Source organism: Octodon degus, unplaced genomic scaffold, assembly GCF_000260255.1.
Source record: "Octodon degus isolate 3935 unplaced genomic scaffold, OctDeg1.0 scaffold00077, whole genome shotgun sequence".
Taxonomy (NCBI): Eukaryota; Metazoa; Chordata; class Mammalia; order Rodentia; family Octodontidae; genus Octodon; species Octodon degus.
The window spans coordinates 5862418-5883555 of NW_004524653.1; the positions used below are offsets into that span (position 1 = coordinate 5862418).

A 21138-nucleotide genomic window follows, 5' to 3' on the forward strand; every position below is an offset into this window, starting at 1 on the left:
AGAAAAAAAGTTTACCTTCACGTGGGTGATCAGGAAAAGGAAGGATGGAGGGAAACAGTAGCAACTTGCTCTATGCGTCTTGGCACTGTGAGATTGATACACAGAGTATGTTATTTTTATTATTTTAAAAGGGAAATTGAATGCTTTTTTATAGAAAGGAAAAGTTCAGTGAACAAAAAAATAATTATATGATTTTCATTTTCATAAACATTATTTGTCCCTTAATTTCTGCCCAGAATTGGTTCCAGGGTTAACCCATCCCATAGGGCTCCAAAGTCTGAGGGTGCTCAACCTCCTTCTAGAAGTGGCACAGAACCTGGAACCTCTCTCTCTCTCTCTCTCTCTCTCTCTCTCTCTCTCTCCCTCTCCCTCTCCCTCTCCCTCCCTCCCTCCCCAGAGATTGAACCCATGGTCTTCACCCTGATCCATATCCAGTCCTTTTCAAATTTTTAATTTTTTTTTTTAATTTTGAAACAGGTCTCACTAAGTCCCCAAGTCACCCCAGATGAATTCATCCCTCCTGCATCAGCCTCGCAGAGGGCTGGAACTGCAGGCGTGTGCCACCATACCAGTCTCTTTCTATATGCTTCAAATCACTTAGAATATCTCATGCAATGGAAATGTGGTATAAATCATGACTATACTATTTTTATTTGTATTATTTTTATTGTTATTATTTGTTTACTTTGGAATATTTTAGATCCACAGTTGTGGGTGCATAGAGGCAGAATCCAACAAGGCCTAGAGCTAGCTCTGTCTTATTTTTAGCACTTCTGCAATATGTTGCAAGGAGAAAGAACGGCTTTTAGGCTGTTTTAAAGTATAAGACACTAGGGCCGACCAGATAGCTCAGTGGACTAAAGCACCTGCTTAGGCAAATGCAGGGGCCAAGGGTTCAATCCCCTGCATGCCATGCTGGCTCCATCCCCAGGGCATGCTGAGACGGTGACTGAAACTGGATGTGGTGGCCCACACTTGTAATCCCAGCTCTTGGGAGGCTGAAAACAGGAGGATCATGACAAGTCCAATCTGTGAAGTGAGACCTTATAGACCCTGTACTAAATAAAAAAATAAATAAAGTACTAGATACCATATGCAAATTATACAGACACATAGCAAGTCAAAGAGCATAAATGTGTGTGAGCCAGGGACACGCTGAACGTGGACTTTGGTTGCACTAATTGCCCAGTCTGAGCCAGCAAGTAGGTCTTAAACCCCTGACCATGCCAACGAGTGCCTTATTCCCCTGGGGCCACCATCCCTGTCTAATCAACCCCACAGTATTGGGGCCTCGGGTGGACTCTAATTCCTCAAATTTTGCATGTCCGATAGCAATATACACTTTAACGAAACAAGGCCTGAAGCTCTCCACGTGGATTTCATGGGTTGAATTTCCGTCATTCAAGCGCAGCATGTTTGTCCCTGAAAGAACAAAATATACTTTAGCCGTTCACGATGACTGGAAAAGCAGAGTGAAAGTGCACAGGAAGGGAACAACTTTATGTCTTACTGTGCGAAGAAACCATGTCATCTCGCCCGACTCAAGCATCCTGAACATCTGCAGGCCACTAGGGGTCCTTTGTTACTTCAGGGAGGAGGGTATACTAATAAGCCCTGGGGCTGAGAGAGTGGCAGAGGTCATGGGGATACACACACACACATACACACACACACACAAGCTGCATAAAAACTACTCAGCTCCGCCATCAACAGGTGTCTGCCGTCCGCTGCAGGAACACACAGTTCAGTGACCCCAGGGATTGACAGGGTGAAAAAATCGTTCTTAGATTTTTTTAATTTGAATTCTAACAATAAAATTATACTCTTTGAGACACTTTTAGATATGCTCCTAAATCCCAAATATTCTAAGATTATAATGGTCCATTTTGGCTGACAACTTATTTCAACATGTAGCCATGGAGGATTTGGCCAGAGTACACATCTGATATATTAAATAAAAACTGAAAATCTCTGCTCGTGGCTGACCTGCTTGCTATTCCACGCCCTGGCATCACGAGCCTTGGTGGTACACCGAGTATCCTTTTAGCGTCGTTGCCTGCCTCCCTGAAAACACATACACTTCCCGTCTTAGCAAGTTCGTCCTGTGGGTGGTCTCCCTGCTTGTTCATTGAACACTGGGCATGCTTGCCTCTCCGTCAGCACATGTCTATGTTCGCTTTTCAATGGCCAAGTAGGAAACTGATGCAGTAATTTATGACGCAACCATGACATAAAATGCTTTAGCCTTAAAATCAAGTTGTGGATGCTTAATAATGTGAAAGGATGATCAAAATTAGGATAAGTGCAAGAAAATTGTCAGTAGGGAAATGGTGTTATAGCCGACCCCCGCCCCCCAAAAAAAAGATAGTCTTGGGTTCTGGTCCAAATTGTTAGGAAATTAAATAAAATAATTCAAAGGGCACAGTGCCAGCCAAAGGAGGTTTAAATTGATGGCAGCTGAGAGGGGTTTTTGGCGCCAAAAAGATACGCATGCTCACATGTGCCAACTACTTGGGAAAATGCACATTGAGAAGACAGTGCCTGCCGGGCATGGGGCTTATGCCTTTGATCCCAGCACTCTGGGAGGCTCAAGCAGGACTGCAGGCCAGACCCAGCATGCGGCATGAACAGCTTGGTGAGGCCTTTTCTCAAAATAAAAACAAAAAAAAAAGGGTTGAGGATGTAGTTCAGTGTAGATAAAAGCGCTCCCCAGCTCGTAGGCTGAGTTGTGAAGCTGTGAGGCTCCTAGTAAGCTTCCAACAAAGAAACCCAAACGGGGAAGACTGCGTGTGTCATGAAGCCGCCCAAAGATGGGTAGGTAGTTGGGGACAGGTGGGCAGCTCTGTCCCAGGAGATGGCTCTGGAACTGCAGGGCCCCTGCTCTGCTCTTACTGTGCCTGCTGCAGGGTGCTGGCCCCATCTGCCCACGCCCCAGGGTCTTAGTTACAGCTGGCAGGAAGCGGAGAAAGAGAAAAAGCAGAAGGCTAGCAGTCACCTCTTATGAAAGGGAGGCACTTTTCCTTCTCTGCTGTTGCCTTGACAACAACCTGGTCAGGGCCTAGCTGCGGGAAAGACCGCGAGAGGTGGTCTGCCGCAGCTCAGCTCCGAAGTTTAGGGGTTGCACGCTCTACGGTGCGTCTCTGCAGGAAAAAGGCAGAAAGGAGTAAGTCCAGGGGGCAGGTAGCTGTTACTTATTTTACATAGCTGTACATTTGCATTCTGGTTGCCTTCCGTTTTAATTAATAAAGAATGCATGTTCATGGCTCAATAAATTATAATAAATAAAGTAAAAGAAGAGACACCCCCCGCACACACACATCATCAGCTGCCTGCCAATCACCCATCCAGCCTTCCGGGGTTTTCTAAGCGTCTTCCGGTGGTCGCGTATTTTATTTTTCCCTACGGTGGTGGCGACAGATCAACGACTCGCTCTGTAACCTTGTTTCCTCGTGCCATTTGTGTGTGTGTGTGTAAAGGAGACAAGCCCCACAAGTGTGAGATCTGCGGCAAGTGCTTCAGCCGGAAGGACAAGCTGAAGACCCACATGCGGTGCCACACCGGCCAGAAACCCTACAAGTGCAAGACGTGCGACTACGCCGCGGCGGACAGCAGCAGCCTCAACAAGCACCTGCGGATCCACTCGGACGAGCGGCCCTTCAAGTGCCAGATCTGCCCCTACGCCAGCCGCAACTCCAGCCAGCTCACCGTGCACCTGCGCTCGCACACAGGTAAGCCCCGCGCGCGCCTCAGGTCCTGTCGCTCAGCGCCGCGCCCGAAAGCCCTGGTCACAAAGTAAGACAGGGACCTGGCCGTCTGTGGCCAACCCTTTGCTTGTGGTTTTGCTTTTCAGCTGCCTAGAAGAGCCTTTTATAGTTTTAAAAAACAAGTGGGGACCGGGGCTGCCGTGCCGGCCCCGCCCCTGGGGCGCGCTGAGACGGCTATTGAGACTGGGCGTGGTGGCGCGCGCCTGTAATCCCAGCTCTTGGACAGCTGTAAACAGGCGGATCACTACCAGTCCAGTCTAGCAGTGAGACCCTGAACACCCTATAGACCCTTCCCCAAAAATAGAACAAAAAAAAAAGTGGGGGGACCATTAAGTTAATAACTTTGCACATATTTTTTTAATTTTTTAAAGACTACAAAATAGTGATAGAAAAAAAAACAGCATTAGAAACGATACAAAATTTCACTAAAAGCAATAGGAATTCAACAATGGTTGCCGTGTTACATGATGCTATCTTCAAATTAGTCCTTCAGATCACCAAAATGTTCATATAACTGTATAACTATTACTTACTGGTGAAGTATGTCATTGGGGAGCTGCAGCATATTAAGTAGTTATAAGAAATGCAGTTTTAATAAACTTCTGCATTGCGGTTGGGCATTTCGGTAATTTTGTTTTGTTTTCAATTTTTGAGAGAGGGTCTCTGTGTGTAGCCTAAGCTGGCCTTGAACTCACAGAGTGGCCCAGTCTGGCTTAAACTCACCATCCTCCTGTCTCAGCCTCTTCGTGCCAGGATCACCTGCATGTCAGGATCACCTTCATGCCAGGATCACCTGCATGTGCCGCCACGCCCAGACATTCAGTGATTTTTTAGGGGATACTCTGTTTAGTTCAGGCTGGAACAGCTTGATCAGAAAATCACAGCAAAGGGTGGAAAGTCGCAGCAAGAGCTTTGGGGATACAGTTCAATGGTAGTGTGCCTGCGATGTGTGAGATCCTGGGTTCAATCCTCAGCACTGTAAAAACAAAAAGCACACAGTAAACTGAGCAAAATCGCTTGTTGATGCTGTTCTGCATAACAACCTACACCCAATCTCAATGGCATATTGTAATAAATAAATATTCAGTGTTCTGCTATTTCAGGTCAGCAGGGGGCGCTGTTGTTGATGGTTCAGCTTAAGCATAGGAGTGGGGCAGGCAGGGCAACCACAAAACTTGGCTGGGGAATCTGCTGGCTGCGGCTAGCCAGCTCCCCACTGGCTTCTCCTGGGGTGGCCTGGCTCTGCTCCCACCATCTCTGATCCTCCCTTCATCCTCTCCCGACGATGGCAGATGTACAAGCTCGCAGGTCCCACAGTCTAAGCCCCCTGCATGCCGCTAGTTGCTCAGGTCTGCAGACCTCAGATTGTCTAAAGCAAAAGACACTGTTGGACCTGTGTCTGGGATGGGATTGAGCTCGCCCACACTGAGAGGTCTCCACAAGGATACATGGCAAAGGTGAGGAACACCAGGAGGCTGAAGAATGGGGGCCACTTCTGCAAAAGCCCACCATCGTGCACATCTTCCTGACAGTTCAAATGCAGGCGCACTGTCCCCAAGACCCCCCAGATTTCATCTAGCCGTAGACCTGGGATTGTGTGACCTCCATCACATCAGGGTAGGGCTACTCTATTTAGAAGCAGAGTAAGAAGACAAGAACCCTGGTCCCCAACATGCACTGCTGAAACAGAGTTGAGATCATTCCAATAGCCCTGATGTTTGGAAGCAGAAGAGTGGAAGGCTCTGGCAGTTGCCACCCCAGAGGATCTCAGGCTCCCGTCCCCCACGGGTGACAGGGCAAGTTCCTTTGCTAGGCTTTGGGATTGTTCCCTGCTCCTTGATGCTGACACACTCTCCATCACCTCCTCTCACCATTTCTGAGGACTGGAAAATGTGCTTCAGAGCAACTTTCTCAGCCTGCTCGCTGCCTCCTGAAACTGGGGAGTTTTCTGCATTAGAGTCTAAGCTAGTGACTGTCTTGCCGCTGGTAGAACTTATCTGTGTGCCAAAAGCCACACCGTTCTTTTGGAGCACTGCTACTCTTTGTAAACTCACGTGTAGGTGCTTTCTTCATATAACATTCTGCGGGTCCCCGGAGGCCTCTTTTCCGGCTAAGGGGATCCACTTGGCACCTAATAATTCCTTGGAAGATTTTAACTGAGTCTTACCCTCAGACTTCTCTTTTTTACTTGGTCTTCAGTCTCAGGCCAGTGCCCTGGGCAGGCTCTTCACTGGCAGGCTTTGTCTTGTTTTAAAGCACTGGCCAGAGATGACTTTGAGGAATACGGCCAGATTCACTGGCCTGAAATGCAAAACTGTATCCAGCCAATCTTTGTCTTTCTCTCTTCTCTCTAAATTCTATGTGAAAAGTGGCCAATTCTCTTTCAAGGTTTTCTTTCTTACGGGTCCCTGGTCATATACAGCTTCTAAAATACTTCCACTGTTCTGCCCAGGATATATGTCTTTACCCAAATCCCAAACTCATTTTTTGCCCCCTAAGTTGCCACCTTATCAAATCGTCTTTTAAGTGACCAAGTTACTAAATCTTTTATCTTCCCAGTTTTAGCAAATACCTGCCATTTGATGTTTGCTGATCAATACGAATTGCCATTTGTTCCACTTCCTCCTGCAACTCACCGCCATATTTTGGTTCCCCACTTGGGCAGCGCCCATTCCTGGATACCCGTGTCTGCATCACACTTGTCACAGTGATGCTGGAGTCATGAAAACCCCATGGGGCCTCTGTAGACACAACAGCGTGCTTTTTCCATTCACGTGTTGAGGAGCAGCTGGGGATTACCTAAGTGGATCACTGCTGGGGATGGCTGATTTTTTTGTTGTTGTTGTTGGGGTTTTTGGGGTTTTTTTGTTTTGGTTTTTTTTTTTTTTTTTTTTTTTTTTTTTTTTTTTTTTTTTTTTTTTTTTTTTTTTTTTTTTTTTTTTTTTTTTTTTTGCATTTTAGGGAAGGGTCTACAGGGTGTTCAGGGTCTCATTAATAGATTGGACTCATAGTGATCCGCCTATGTACAGCCTCCCAAGAGCTGGGATTACAGGTGCATGCCACCACGCCCAGGCTCAGTTGCCATTTCAGTGCGACCCAGGGTTAAGGCCAGCACTGCAGGCCTGGGGGATTGAACTCCCAGCCCTTGTGCCTGCTTCCAGGTGCTTCAATCCACCGAGCTATTTGGCCAGCTCTCTGTAGCTGAATTGGCAAATCTGAGAATCTGCCGGCCAGGGCCAGGTTGTCCACTAACATACAACAGTTGTCTGTCATTTTTCTCCTGGAACCAGTGGGCTAGGCTAGGATGGCCCTCATTGCAGTGCCAAAGCACAGGCAGGTATGCAAGCAGCAACGGCAAGGCCATTCCAAGCCATTCCTTGCGTCCCATCTACCTACTCCCTTGGGCCAAATCCAGTGCCTCGTGGGAGCCTAGTGTGTGCCATGCCGTGTCACACTCCCTTGTTGGGAGAGCGTGATGATTACCTGTGCAGCGGAGGCCACAGCCACCTGGGGGAGGGAGGTAGGAACCTTGGGGACATTTATGTGATCTGCTACCAGTGAAGACATCAGGATGTCTGATGCCCAACTAATTTCCTTCAGAAGTCTCTCCCACCTACGTTAGAGAAGCTGACCTTGGGTGGTTGACACATGAGGATGAACTTATAGTACCATTTTTAAGTTGGCCTAGAAGAAGTATGACTTCTAAAAATTTAGATGTGTACCATTTATGCATTGCCCCTGTGGACTATTCATCTTCTCTTTTGTAACCCTATAATCCACGATACTTCTAAAATTTTAAATCAGCAGGGTTTTGCTCTTGCCTTTCCATTGACTTGCTGTACTACAAACGACAAGTCATTTCAGTAGCAGTCTAAACTCACAAAAATCTGTCAGCTTAACATATTAGTCCCGTATTCACTCAGTACCACTCGTCATGCCCCACTGTGGGCCGGACACTGTGCAGATGGGGCAGTCCCTAGGAAGAAGCACTGTCATTAGCGTGTGAAGAGCTGAGAGTTCAGCAGGATTGTTGGACCGAGAGGTCTCCCTTAAGAAATAAAGTCATGGTTAAAGAAAAATATGCAGGATGATGAAAGGATTTAGAGCCTTTGCTGTAATGTCAGAAAGTGTCCTTAGGCTCTGTGGCTTCACTGTGAGATTTGGCTTTCCTGGATTTGACTTCTGCTGATGACAAGAAAGAAACAAGGAAAGGAAGAGAAGAGCGAGAGTGAAATGTCACTGTAACATAGGCAAAAAATCTAGTAGAACAGCCTGAACAAGAGTTCTTCCTCTGGTATCCTGGACACCTCTCTTTGCAGAAATTCGCAGGTAACAGTTAGGAGGTAAGGGGAAAAAATTATATCTTTAGCTTTACAACCTGTGCCAGTACTTGGCATGTCCTCCGATGGCAAACATGGGCAACCACTTGATAATGGTGATGGGAACCCGTCACAGTAGAAGTCAGAGTTTTCATACCTGTTGCTGCAGCTGGATTAAAGTATTTTTAACATTCTTCTCTATTTAGAAGTTACTATAGACCCATTACTAGATCCTGCTGGTTCAGTACATTAAAAAAATACACATATTGTCATAGCACAAATTTTTCTTTCCATATTTTAATAACTAATTGAATATAATTGGTTTCTTTCGAATTCCTTTTTTGCTATTGTCTTAGTTGATTTTGTGCATTTAAAAGATTATTCTTAGAAGGGTTTCTGTGGGCTTCACTAACCTGCCAACGGGAGGTGATGGCATTAAAAAGGGTTAACAATTTTCTAAGGCAGGAAAAGCCAACTTTCTCTGAAAACAGCCAGATAGCAAGTATCTTAGGCTTTGGAAAGCCATGATGCAGTGCCTGTCACAGCAGTTCCTGTCTGCCATTGCACTATAAAATATGGACATGGTTATGTTCCAATAAACCTTTATTTATAAAACTAGGCTTTGCATGGGATTTTCTAGAAGCACGTTGAACTGCTCCCCACCACCTCTAACTGAATTTATTAAATAGCTTATTATGGTTTTATAAGCTGTATGCCAAAAAGCTGGAACACAGGGCTGGAGATACGGCTCCATGGTAGAGCTCTTGCCTTGCAAACACGAGGCCCTGGGTTTGATTCCCAGCACCACCACCCTCCCAAAAAAAAAAAAAGCTGGAACACAAATCCCAGTTTGTTGAGTGTTTGGGCTCAGAATGAACCCACTTTGGAATCCAGGTCCTGCCACACACTCCTAAATGACCATGGGCGAGATGTGTAGTCTCTTGGGACCTCACCAGCTTCCTCCGTGTCCCAGTGTGGGACTGCTAATAACAGCGCTCACAACCTGAGGATGTTGGCTACATCAAATAAGACAGCTGCTCACATAAAGTGCCTGCCACCCTAGAAGCCACCGAAGATTGTTAGCTGTTTGTAATTTCACTTGCTTAAACAATATTGAAATTGGTGGGAGGTCACCAATTTGCTTGAATTATCAGTGCCTTACATAACTTGGACTTGGCTTTCACTGAGTAAATAAATTCGGAATATCGTGCCCGTTCACATGTTTGCAGTTTCACTTCGCCTGCTCCCTGTTTCAGCAAATTAGGAGTCTGTTTAAAAAAAAAAAAAATCAAGCAGCTGGATTCTGTAACTTCACAAGTAAAGAACGCAGCTGGCAATATGGGAGAAATAAATTTTGCGCAATAAACACGTCTCTATTAATAAAAATCTGCATGAAACATAAGCTGGCGTTTCAAGCGCTGCGGGAAGCTGACCCATTTGGAAACGTGCTGTTGAGGCTGTTGCAATTTGTAACTCAATCAAAATCAGCGGATTATGCAAAGTTACGCAACGGTGAAGCGCTGGCTAGCAAAGTGGCCGCCTTAGCTTTATGAACGATAGCATGAGTTTTCAAAGAATGTGACAGTGTAGTTGCAACTCTTACCTGGGACCATTGTATAAATGTTTTCCCTCTCCCCCACTCCTCTCTCTCTCTCTCTCTCTCTCTCTCTCTCTCTCTCTCTCTCTCTCTGTCTGTCTGTCTGTCTGTCTTTCCTTCTGGGTTTCAAAAGGACGGGGTGGTTTAGGCTCCAGGGAAGAAAGGAAGCCTTTCCCCTCCCCCACCCTCTCCCGGGGCTGCTGGGAGCCGCAGTTAGGAGGTCACCCCTGCCCCTCGCCTGCTTGTAAGAAATTTTCTGGTGTGTGCTTCGGGGGGATCCGCTGTGCTTGTTGCCTGCCTGTTCTTATGGAAACTCACCTTGTGTTGACAGGGGACGCCCCCTTCCAGTGCTGGCTCTGTAGCGCCAAGTTCAAAATCAGCTCGGACTTGAAAAGGCACATGCGCGTGCACTCGGGGGAGAAACCTTTCAAGTGCGAGTTCTGCAATGTCCGCTGCACCATGAAGGGGAACCTCAAGTCGCACATCCGCATCAAGCACAGCGGCAACAACTTCAAGTGTCCCCACTGCGACTTCCTGGGTGACAGCAAGGCCACCCTGCGGAAGCACAGCCGTGTGCATCAGTCCGAGCATCCGGAGAAGTGCTCCGAGTGCAGCTACTCGTGCGCCAGCAAGGCGGCGCTGCGCGTCCACGAGCGCATCCACGGCCCCGAGCGCCCCTTCAAGTGCAGCTACTGCAGCTTCGACACGAAGCAGCCCAGTAACCTGAGCAAGCACATGAAGAAGTTCCACGCGGACATGGCCACGGCCGAGGCGCTAGCGAAGAAGGACGCGGGCAGGCAGAGCAGCCGCCAGGTGGCCAAGCTGGACGCCAAGAAGACGTTTCACTGCGACATCTGCGACGCCTCGTTCATGCGGGAGGATTCGCTCCGCAGCCACAAGAGGCAGCACAGTGAGTACCACGAGAGTAAGAACCCGGATGTGACCGTGCTGCAGTTTCAGATCGACCCGAGCAAGCAGCCCGCCACGGCCCTCGCCGTGGGGCACCTCCAGGTGCCCCTCCAGCCCAGCGCGGTGCCCCAGTTCAGCGAGGGGAGGGTCAAAATCATCGTCGGGCATCAAGTGCCCCAGGCGAACACCATCGTGCAGGCGGCCGCCGCCGCCGTCAACATCGTCCCACCCGCCCTGGTGGCGCAGAGCCCCGAGGAGCTGCCCGGCAACAGCCGGCTGCAGATCCTGCGCCAGGTCAGCCTGATCGCGCCCCCTCCGCCCTCGGGGTGCCCGAGCGAGGCGGGCGCCGTGGGCCAGCCGGCCGTGCTGCTGACCACGCACGAACCCGCCGACGGAGCCACGCTGCACCAGACTCTGATCCCCGCGGCCGCCGCCAGGCCCCCGGAGGGCGCGGGCAGCCAGACTTTCATCGCCAGCTCAGGCATCGCGTGCGCGGACTTCGAAGGCCTGAACGCTCTCATCCAGGAGGGGGCCGCCGAAGTGACGGTGGTGAGCGATGGGGGGCAGGGCATCGCGGTGGCCGCCGCCGCCCCACCTATATTCTCCTCGTCGTCGTCGCAGCAGGAGCTGCCCAAACAGCCTTATTCCATCATCCAGGCGGCCGCGCACCCGGCCTTGCTCTGTCCGGCCGATTCCATACCAGATTAAAAACTAGACACCTAGTAGGGAAGGAAGAGAGGGATGGAACGAGAGAACGAGCAGAATTCGGGAAGAGATTCGCTCATGAGTCTTCCCTGAATCGTGACCCCCACCACCGCCGACACCGGAATAAATTGTATTTTCTACTGCTTACTGTAATTTTTTAAACACTGTAAAACTCTTAGACCACCTCTGAATCAGCATGCTAGCTAGGATGGGATCCTACACAGGAGGAGTTGGAGTTCAATGCGTTAAGTAGGGAATACATTTGTTTGTTCCCAGCTCTATCAAAGGTTCTGGCCCTTCGCATTCAGCTGGTGCGGTAATGTCACCTCCTAGACCCTCCCTGGCTCTGCTCTGAAACACCCCGCAGTCTGGGGTAATGTGTGTTCTACATAGAGACAAATAAACCTGCTGGCTTGAAGCCCCATTTTCTACATAATGTTACATGGATACTTGAAAGAAAAAATACTTCGTGCGAAGGAGCACAATGGTTTTCCTAATAAATTGATTCTTGGTTAAAGTAGACTGAATGTTAATGTTTCTTCACACTCAAGCAGTGATTTGGGGCTGGGGCTGTGAATCCTTATACAATTAAACAGAATGTGAAGCAGCAGGGCTGTTTGGTCCTCCCATAAATATTACATGAGCATCTGACCTCTGCGGTATGCAGTACTTAAAGCAATCTGTACAACTAAGTTTATTTGAAACTTAGGACAGATGATCCCAAGATAGTTCTCTTTAGATGCAACTAAGATTTTCTAGGAAACCAATTTTGGGGGTGTTAATATTTGTGCAGATCCAGGGTCCAATTAAGTGATTTGGAAAAGCACATTCCATTTTCCAAAACATAGACTGTATTGGCAGGGGAAAAAAGTCGAAACTGTTACTGTATTTTCAAGTGAAATGCTGTTGTGTCAGAAGGTGGCGCCAGAGAGCAACACAGGATCACCCATACAGTGTAACAGATTGTAAGAGCTCTGATTTCTGGCCCTAAAAAAGATTTACAAGGAAGGGTGATCACCGTTTTGAAAGAAGTGCGCTTAGACCGTTCTGCTGTTCGTTTTTCCAGAGTTGTCACTGCTGTTCTTCCATAATGTACAAAGTTATCTAACCAAACTTGTCATGCGGATCATCTCGCTTTTATATGACTAGGGATGGCTTCTGTTTGGTAAATAACAGGACAGAGAAAAACAAAACAATGCGATGTAGGAGACTCTATCCTTAGGCGACAGGCTCAAGTTACAGCGGTTTCCTCTCTTGCCCTCTCCCTTCACTCTTTCTTGCCAGTCCTAGGAATTGAACAGTTCTCATCACTTGCTGTGTTCCCTTTGCAGCAATTCCTTTGGTATCAAAAATGGAAATATGGGCCAACCAAATGGCTCAGCGGATTAAAGCACCTGCAAGCAGGTGCAGGGGACGGGGGTTCGATCCCCGGGCCTGCTGTGCCGGCCCTGCCCCCGGGGTGTGTTGAGATGGCAATTGAGACTGGGCATGGTGGCGCGCACCTGTAATCCCAGCTCTTGGGGGGGCTGTAAACAGGTGGATAACTACGAGTCCAATCTAGTAGTGAGACCCTAAACACCCTGTAGACCTTTCCCTAAAATACAAAAAGAAAAAGAATGGAAATATGGAGTTACTAACTCCGTATTTTTGATAAGAAGCAAACAATCCTTCGGTGTACAATGTTAGTAACTTTCAATAATTTAATCACTCTGGAATGACATAGTCGTGCCCCCCCATTCATGGTTTTGATTTTAGTTACCCATAGTCAACTGCAGCCCATAATACATTAAGTGGAAAATTCCAGAAATAAGTTTTGCATAACTTTACTATAGGATGTTGCTGTAATTGCCATATGTTATTCTTTACAGTGACCAATCTTACTGTGCCTAATTTATAAATTAAACTTTACTGTAAGTTTGTTTATATAAGTAAAATCAGTATATGTGTGGTTGGGTACTATATCTGCAGCTCAGGAATCCAAGGAATGTCTAGGAATGTCTCCCTCCCAGGATGGGGAGGAGGAACTCCTGCTTTGCTTGAGCCTATTTAGAAAATATGCAGCTATTGCATTTTAAGTGGCTACCTTGCGTCTCAGTTATTTCTGTCACTGCTGAGAGAAAATATCTGACACTCATGAGTTAAAGGAAGAAAGCTTTACTTCAACCTACAACTTCTAGAGGTTTCAGCTCATAGTTGACTGGTTCCAAGCCAGGGGGCCATGACAGAAGGGCATCACAGAGGAGAGACGGAGAGACAGTCCCTGGCAGGGTAGGCAGGAAGCAGCAACAAGCCTTCCTTTCCCTCTTACCCCATCCCAGCTACAAGCCCATTGGTTACACCCCAGGTGGGCCATCCCATCAGCATACTCAAAACTAGGCTAAACCAATCAGTGGACTCATTTAGTTATCAAATACCACCTTGAATCCACATTCTCGCTCCCAAGATCTGGCCACCTCTGAAAAGCCCTACATATGACAGCATTAGGCTTTCAGGGGACATGTATGTACAAGCTATTTGAGACAGAGTCTCGCTATTCAGTTCAGGCTGGCCTTGAACTCTACATAGTCCAGGCTGACAGACTTATAGCAACCCTCCTGCCTCCACCTCCCAGGTTCGGGAATTACAGGGATAGGCCACCATGGTGGCCAACAATGTGTATTATCATATCTGGTTTTTACTCTTTTTTTTTTTAATTTATTTATTTTTGTGTGTGTGGCCAGCTCAGCCCACCAGGGGGCGGGGCTGGCTGGCATGTGGTGCTGGGGGATTGAACCGCGGTCCCTGTGCTTTGCTAGGCTTGTTGTAAGTAGGTGCTTTAGACCACTGAGCCATCTCACCAGCTCCTGGTTTCTACTCTTACTTTTGATTTATTTGTACTTTTCTCCCAGAATGCCCCTTTCTTCAACTATTAAGAAGATTTTTACTAATTATAAATGTAATTTGTATTCAAGATGAGAACAATGAAATGTAGAATATCATTAAGAAAAATTGAAGTTACAAATAACTTTACTGTCCAGATCTAAACACTGTAAATATTTTCATGGAACTTCTTCCCAATCTTTTTCTATACTTACATATATATGTTTTCTGTTAGTTATAACAATGGGAGTGAGCTGAACACAGTGTTTTCTTTTTATGGTCTACATTTCTTCTTATATCTTTATACCTCTACCTAGCAGCTCTCTTATCTTATATCTATATGTATGGGTGGTTGGCGTTTTGTCTTCCTTTTTTTTTTAACAAACTGCAATAGCACAATAATCTTTACAGTAAAATATATGCAATTTTGTACAAAAACTAAGCCAATGACCTTCAGCACTGCCCTAACTTTACCTCACCCACCATAAGTAACGTTCAGCTCGCTGTATCCATATGAACATGTGTAGAAAGTTAGCGAAGAAATAGGGGTTTTCTGTTTATATGATAATTGTATCATATTGTGTACCCTTCTCTGCCACTTGCTTTTTTTTTTTTATTCCATTCATTGACAGTCTTGTGCGTCAGAACAACCTTTGTTTTTTTTTTCAGCCAAGTGTAGCAATGCGGATAGTCTCTGCCTTATCCACCATCTTCCTATTTGTGGATGTTCAGGTGCTTTGGTTTGCTTTGGTTTGCTTTGGTTTGGTTTTTGCCATTCCAAAGCTACAGTAAGCATCCCACATAATTCCTCAGATTTGATTTCTTCCTTTATCTGGAGCTTATATTCCTAAACATGAGTTTCTCTAGTTTGTACTTGTGCAGATTCAGAGTGGTTCTGAGAGCGGTTGTCCTAGCTGTAGGGGACCTGCACCATGAACGGTCTCACTAACAGTCTCCCAAGTTACATGGTCATCTGGGCTTTTTATTTTATATTTAATTTATATTAAATATTCATAAATAAATGCTTATATTTATTTATAGCTACATGTTTGCAGTGTCACCACATGTCACATGTCACCACAGCTGTGCCAGCATGTGCTGTCATCTGATTTCTTTTTTCTTTTCTTTTTTTCTTTTCTTTTTTTTTCCCCAGAACTGGGGATTGAACTCAGGCCCTTGCGCTTACCAGGCAAGCATTTATTCTACGGAGCCATCTCCCCAGACCTGATTATCTGATTTCTTGTGGATGACTGTTCTTTCCGGCGTAAGATGAAAAGCAATTGTTGGGGCAGTGGCGGTGGGAGCACGCGCCCTGTGCCTGTCACACGCTGCTCAGCTTTCTCCCCTCCTGAAACTTATTTTTTAACTGTCTTTGTGACGTAAACACAAGACGACCACCTTGTAGTGAGGCTGGGTGTGTTATGTCTTCATTTGTACCACTTGGGTTTTCTAAGAAAGCGTCTCCTTTCCCTGAGCTCTAATAGGAGGTTTTTCTTGAATAGTGTTTCTTCAATGTTCAATCAGATTTTATTGGCACGTTCTACTTACACATAATAATCACATTCATCAGAGGGAATTTGTGCCTGGCATAACTTGATTCTCTTTTTTCCTACTCCCCTCCCCCTCCGTCTAACTCCTTCTCCCCTCTCCCTTTATAAATGCTTTGTTTCTACTTTCTTTCCTCTCTTTTTTCTACTTTTTCCTTCTTTCTTTTTCCTCTCCCCCCTCCTTTGTTCCCCTCTCCATCTGAACACTTTCTTCCTCTTTTCCAGTGCCTATTGTGCATTTTGATCCTTATTTACGCTTTTGGTTTCTCACACCACAGGAGCAACGCTGTGTTTCTGCGCGTGCCCAATTTATTTTACTTGAGGGCAGTCACAATGTGCGTTCATCTCCCTAGAAATGTCTCAAGCTCTAATGTGTCCTTCTTTATGGCAGAGTAGTACTCCACTGTATTTTTGAAAAAAACTTTATCCATTCACCAGTTGATAAGCATTTAAGCTGTTTCCAAGATTTAGCTATTACAAGGGGTACCACTATAAACGTGGGAATGCATATATCTCTTTGGTATGATGTTTTTAAGTCTTTATGGAAGCTACCAAGAAGGGGAGTAGCTGGGTCTAATGGAACCTCTAGTCCCAGTTTTTTGAGGAACCTCCACACTGACTGCCACACAGTTGCACCAAGCTGCACTCCTACTAGCAGTGGAGAAGGGTTTCTCTTTCCTCACAGCCCTGCCAGCTTTGTTATTGGCTGGTTTTTGGGTAATAGCCACTCTTTCTGGGGGGACATGGAATCAGCCTTGTTTTAGTTTGCGTCTCTCCCGTGAACAGCAATGGTGACCCTTTTTTCACATATTTATTTGCTGTTTGCATTTCTTCATCTGCATCTGCAAAACCTGTCTTGATCTCAGATGACCTTTTTTTTTCTTTACTATTCTTTTTCGTGTGTGTGTGTGTGTGTGTGTGTGTGTGTGTGTGCAGAGTCTCACTATGCAGCTTGGACTCATAGTGATCATCCTGTTTTCTGCCTCCCTAGTGCTGGGATTACAGGCATGCGCCACCACACCCTGACTCCATTACTACTGAGTGTGCCCAGGGACAGGGCCAACATGGCATGAGTGCCAGGGATCTAACCCTAAGCAAGCACTTAGTCCACTGAGCTATCTCACCAGCCCTCAGATGCCCATTTAAAGATTGGGTCTTTAAATTTGAGGGGGTCTGACTTTTTGAGTTCTTTATATATTCTTGGTAGTAATCCTTTGTCTGAGGAACAGCTGGTAAGTGTTTCTCCCCTCTGTGGGTTTTCTCTTCACTCTGTTGGTGGTTTCGCTTGCTGTGCTAAAGCTTTTGAATGAGAGGAGATCCCAGTTGTCGATTCTTTGTGATTGCTCCTGTACAATCAGGGCCATATTCATTAAAGTCTTTGCCTACACCAGTATCTTCAAGAGTTCTACTTTCTCTGCCTTCCAGTAGATTTAATGTTTCTGTTTTAATACTTAGGTCTTGGATCTATTTTGATTTTAATTTAGTGTATGGTGAAAGACATGGGTCTAATTTTAATCATTGGCATGTGCAGAGTTTTTCCAGCACCATTTATTAAAAAGGCTTTCTTCCAATGAATGTGGAAGATAAAATGGTTGAATGTCTGGGATTGTGTTTGCATCTTCTAATCTGTTCCATTGATTCTTGGGTCAGTTTTGTTTCCGGGGGAAGGAGGGAGCAATACCATGCAGTTTTATCGTAGTAGCTTTGTTTTATAGTTTTTGCTAGTTTGTTTTTGGTTTGTGTTTAGTTTGTTTTGACTGTACCACAGTGCAGTCAAAATTGATTTTCTTTTTACTTTTTTCTTATTCTTTTTTGTTCTGTGTCTGTGTGTGTGTGTGTGTGTCCAGCTCAGCCCACCGTGGGGGTGGGGTTGGCACTGCATGTGGTGCCGGAGATGGAACCACAGTCCCTAAGCTTGCCTAAGCAGGCTCTTTAGACTACTGCGCTATCTTACTGACCCCTCCCTTTTTTTTTAATCTTTGGGTTTGGCTGCCCACTGTGCCCTTCCATTTATTAAATAAAATATGGTCCTCAATAAAATCCTAATTTCACTTTTTGGGCCGGGGAGATAGCTCTGTAGAATGAGCACTTGCCTGGCAAGTGCAAGGGCCTGAGTTCAATCCCCAGTACCAAAAAAAAAAACTAATTTACTTTTTATGTAAAGCTCCCAAATGTACATGAATCTGTTCTGGAATCTCTACTTCATACTGTGGCTCTTTATGTCTCTGGCTTGCGAACATCAAACATTTGGTGGCGTCAGTGTCAGGTGGACACTGTCAGCGCCCCTTTCGATGTCTTTCCCAGAATTTTCTTAGCAATCTTCTTATATATTAATCCTTACAAGATTTTCTTGTAGATCTTCTTATATATTCACTCTTCCAAACAAAGTCGCTTGATCTGATACCAATCTATCCCTTCCTCCTCCCAAAAAATGTCTTGAGGATTTTGGAATTGCATCACTGTTAGTAAGCACATATGAAAATCGTGGCTGTTATAACGAGCATCCACCCAAAAACCTGTTTTCAATTACTCTTGTAAAGATTACTCAGTAAAATTATGTCCAGCTTTATTTATACATCATCTGTTCCTCTATGAACCTTTATTATGAGGATTTTTTCTATTTTAAAAAATAATTTTTTGAAAGCACAAAGAAGTACTATTTGGGGGCTGGTAGCCCAGTGGACTAAAGCCCCCGCTGCAGCAGAGCGCAGCAGCCGGGGTTCAATCTGTGGCCTCCCATGCTGGCCCTACCTCTGTAGCACGCTGAGAGGGCAAGTGAGACCCAGCATGGAGGCGCACACCTGTAATCGCAGTGCTTGGAAGGCTGAAAACAGGAGGATCACTACAAGTCTGATCTACATAGTAAGACCCTGTAGAGCCTCTACTAAATACATAAAAAAAGAAAACAGAAGAAGTACTGTTTTGATATATATATGTCTTTCTTAGCAAAAATTGATGCTAGATATTATAGCTTTGGGGGCTCCGATAATAAGCCTTGTAGTAATTAGATGATATAGTCACCCCAGCTCCAGGTTGGTATAGCTCTTCCTTCACAAATATTTTTACTACTGATTTGTTTCTTGTCCTGTTACATTAGCCAGAACTTCCAGACAGTGTTAATACCACTGGCGTCCTCGTTGTGTCCCTCATTTTAATGGGCTTTGGAATTCCCAACTTTATATAAGGTTTCCTTTGAGCACTAGTTTTTATACCTCTTGGGTCATTTTCTTCTCTTCAAGCTTCACCTAGGAGTTTTTATCCAAGTAGGTTGCTGGGTTTTGTCAAATACCTTTTCAATATTTTCCAACATACATATTTGGGGCTTGCACTTCAATATGTTTTTTTGTTGTTGTTGTTCAAAATGTTAATATAATCAATTAGTAGAGAACATGGCATGATACTGATTCACCTTGCATTCCTGGAACAAATTTGCTTGGTCACGCTAGATTATTCCTCCAATACACTGCTGCCTTCCATTTGCATAGGTTGTGTGTGTGTGTGTGTGTGTGTGTGTGTGTGTGTGTGTGACACTGGCTCAGCCCACCCTGGGGATGGGGCCGGCACAGCACGTGGTACAGGGGATCGAACCGCGGTCCCTGTGCTTACCTAAGCTTGCCTAAGCAGGCACGTTAGACCCCTGAGCTATCTCTCTGGCCCCATTTTCATAGGTTTTATTTGAAATTTTTACAGTATCAGGCATATATGAAGCTAAGTGCTAGTTTTCTTTTTGTGCTATTGTTTATTTGGCGTTGTGCTAGTGTGAAAATAAATTCACCGTGGTGCACACCAGAAATAAACTTCCCAGCTTTTCCAGTAATTACAGTTCTGGTTGGGTGATTTACCCCAGTGGTAATTAGGATTGATTTTGGTGCTTTATATTTTGAAAAGAAAAATTTTTTCATTTTGCTTTAAATTTTAAAACTTTTCTCCATTTAACATTCTCTTAAATCACTTTAATATCTTTTTAGTATTTTTTGGTTTATCAACTACTATCAATTCCTAATATACATAATGTTATATGTACATATATAATACATATAACATATATATTACATATATGTGTGTGTGTGAATTTTTTGTATATTTAGTATTCTATTTGATCTGCCCAGGGCTTGTCATTTGTATTAAAGTGAAAGTAAGTCTTTTGCTTTTCCTTATTTTTTGTCTGTCCCCTTCTATTTTATTTCTTTCAGATTCACCTGTTATCTTTAATGAGTCTTTCTGCTTTTCTTTTAGTTTATTCCATCATTTTCATTTTTTGCCTCAAGTTCACTTATCTCTTCTTCAATAACGGACATTTAAAAGTGTGTGCATTCCATTATGTCTGCACCTACATTAAAAGATGATTTTTAATTTCAATCATGGCTATCATACAACTGTAAAAAGAATGTGTGTCACATTCATTATTTTTAAGAGAAATGGTGAAGTATCACAGCAATTTCAAGGGAAAATTCAACACATGCACATTTAGACAAACAGGGCCCCTGGGATGAATTTGCAAATAGATGTAAAACCAGTGAGTATCGGGGTCCTGGCTCTAGCTCAGGCCTTTAAGTGGCTGCTTCCACAAAGCTGTCAGCCTCAGGTTGCTGGAGTTCGAACCTCACAACTCTCCCGCTGGCCAAAAGTGCCCTGAAGGCATTCGAGGAAGAAAAAAAAAAAAAAACAGTGAGTATCTCCAGGGAAATAATCAATTCTTCCCACCAAACAAAATATGTTGGTAGTCTATTGGGCAAGTTATTTGCAATATTACATATTGCTATAACATACACAGTTGTAAAATGGGGCAGACCACGAGGTTAGGAGCGTAGTTCAGTGGTACACCACCTCCCTACCCCAGTAGCTTTGAGGCCCTGGATTCAATCCTCAACACCCTCAGAGTAAGTAAGTAAATAAAAGGCACAAAGCCTACAGAATAGCTAACAGAGGGTGTGAAACTGTAAAATACCTGTAATCTTGTGTGCCTACTTCAGACTCTTTCAGATTTTCCTCAAATCCATGTCTCTATAAGTTTTTATATGAAGTCTCCTTTTCCTGAATTTCTAGATACTTTCTTTCTTATTTCAGTTATAGGGTTGGTTGGTTGGTTGGTTGGTTGGCTGGCTGGTTGGCTAGCTGGCTGGCTGGTTGGTTAGGAAGGTATGGAATCCAGGGATTAAATAAAGGTAATTTTCCTTGTTTTTCAAATATAACAGTTTGCAAACTGATAATTGGTTTTTGGTTTCTGATGTTGATGACTTTTGGTCATCAGAATGTGAACTATAAAATATGTGTGTTTTTTTGTTTTGTTTTTTGGTGGTTTGTTCGTTTGTTTGTTTGGAAGAACCGGGCATTGAACTCAGACCCTTGCACTTGCCAGGGAAGCATTTGTTCCACTGAGCCATCTCCCCAGACCTAATATGTGCTTTTTTTAAAAAAAGCTTTTTTAAAAAATTTTT

General features: G+C 44.9%; 1 protein-coding gene across 3 annotated transcripts in view; it reads left to right on the forward strand.

Moving 5' to 3' along the window:
* Zfp64 (ZFP64 zinc finger protein) overlaps positions 1 to 21138 on the forward strand; it is an 88371-nt gene that overhangs the window by 17391 nt on the left and 49842 nt on the right. For 2 of the 3 annotated variants that reach the window (XM_004636027.2, XM_023720794.1), the window contains exon 5: positions 3477 to 3728. In XM_004636027.2, coding sequence (XP_004636084.1) covers positions 3477 to 3728 — 252 coding nt within the window. Of the gene's footprint in view, positions 1 to 3476; positions 3729 to 10011; positions 12471 to 21138 lie in introns of those variants that run through there. The other variant, XM_004636025.2, reaches the window with a different exon arrangement.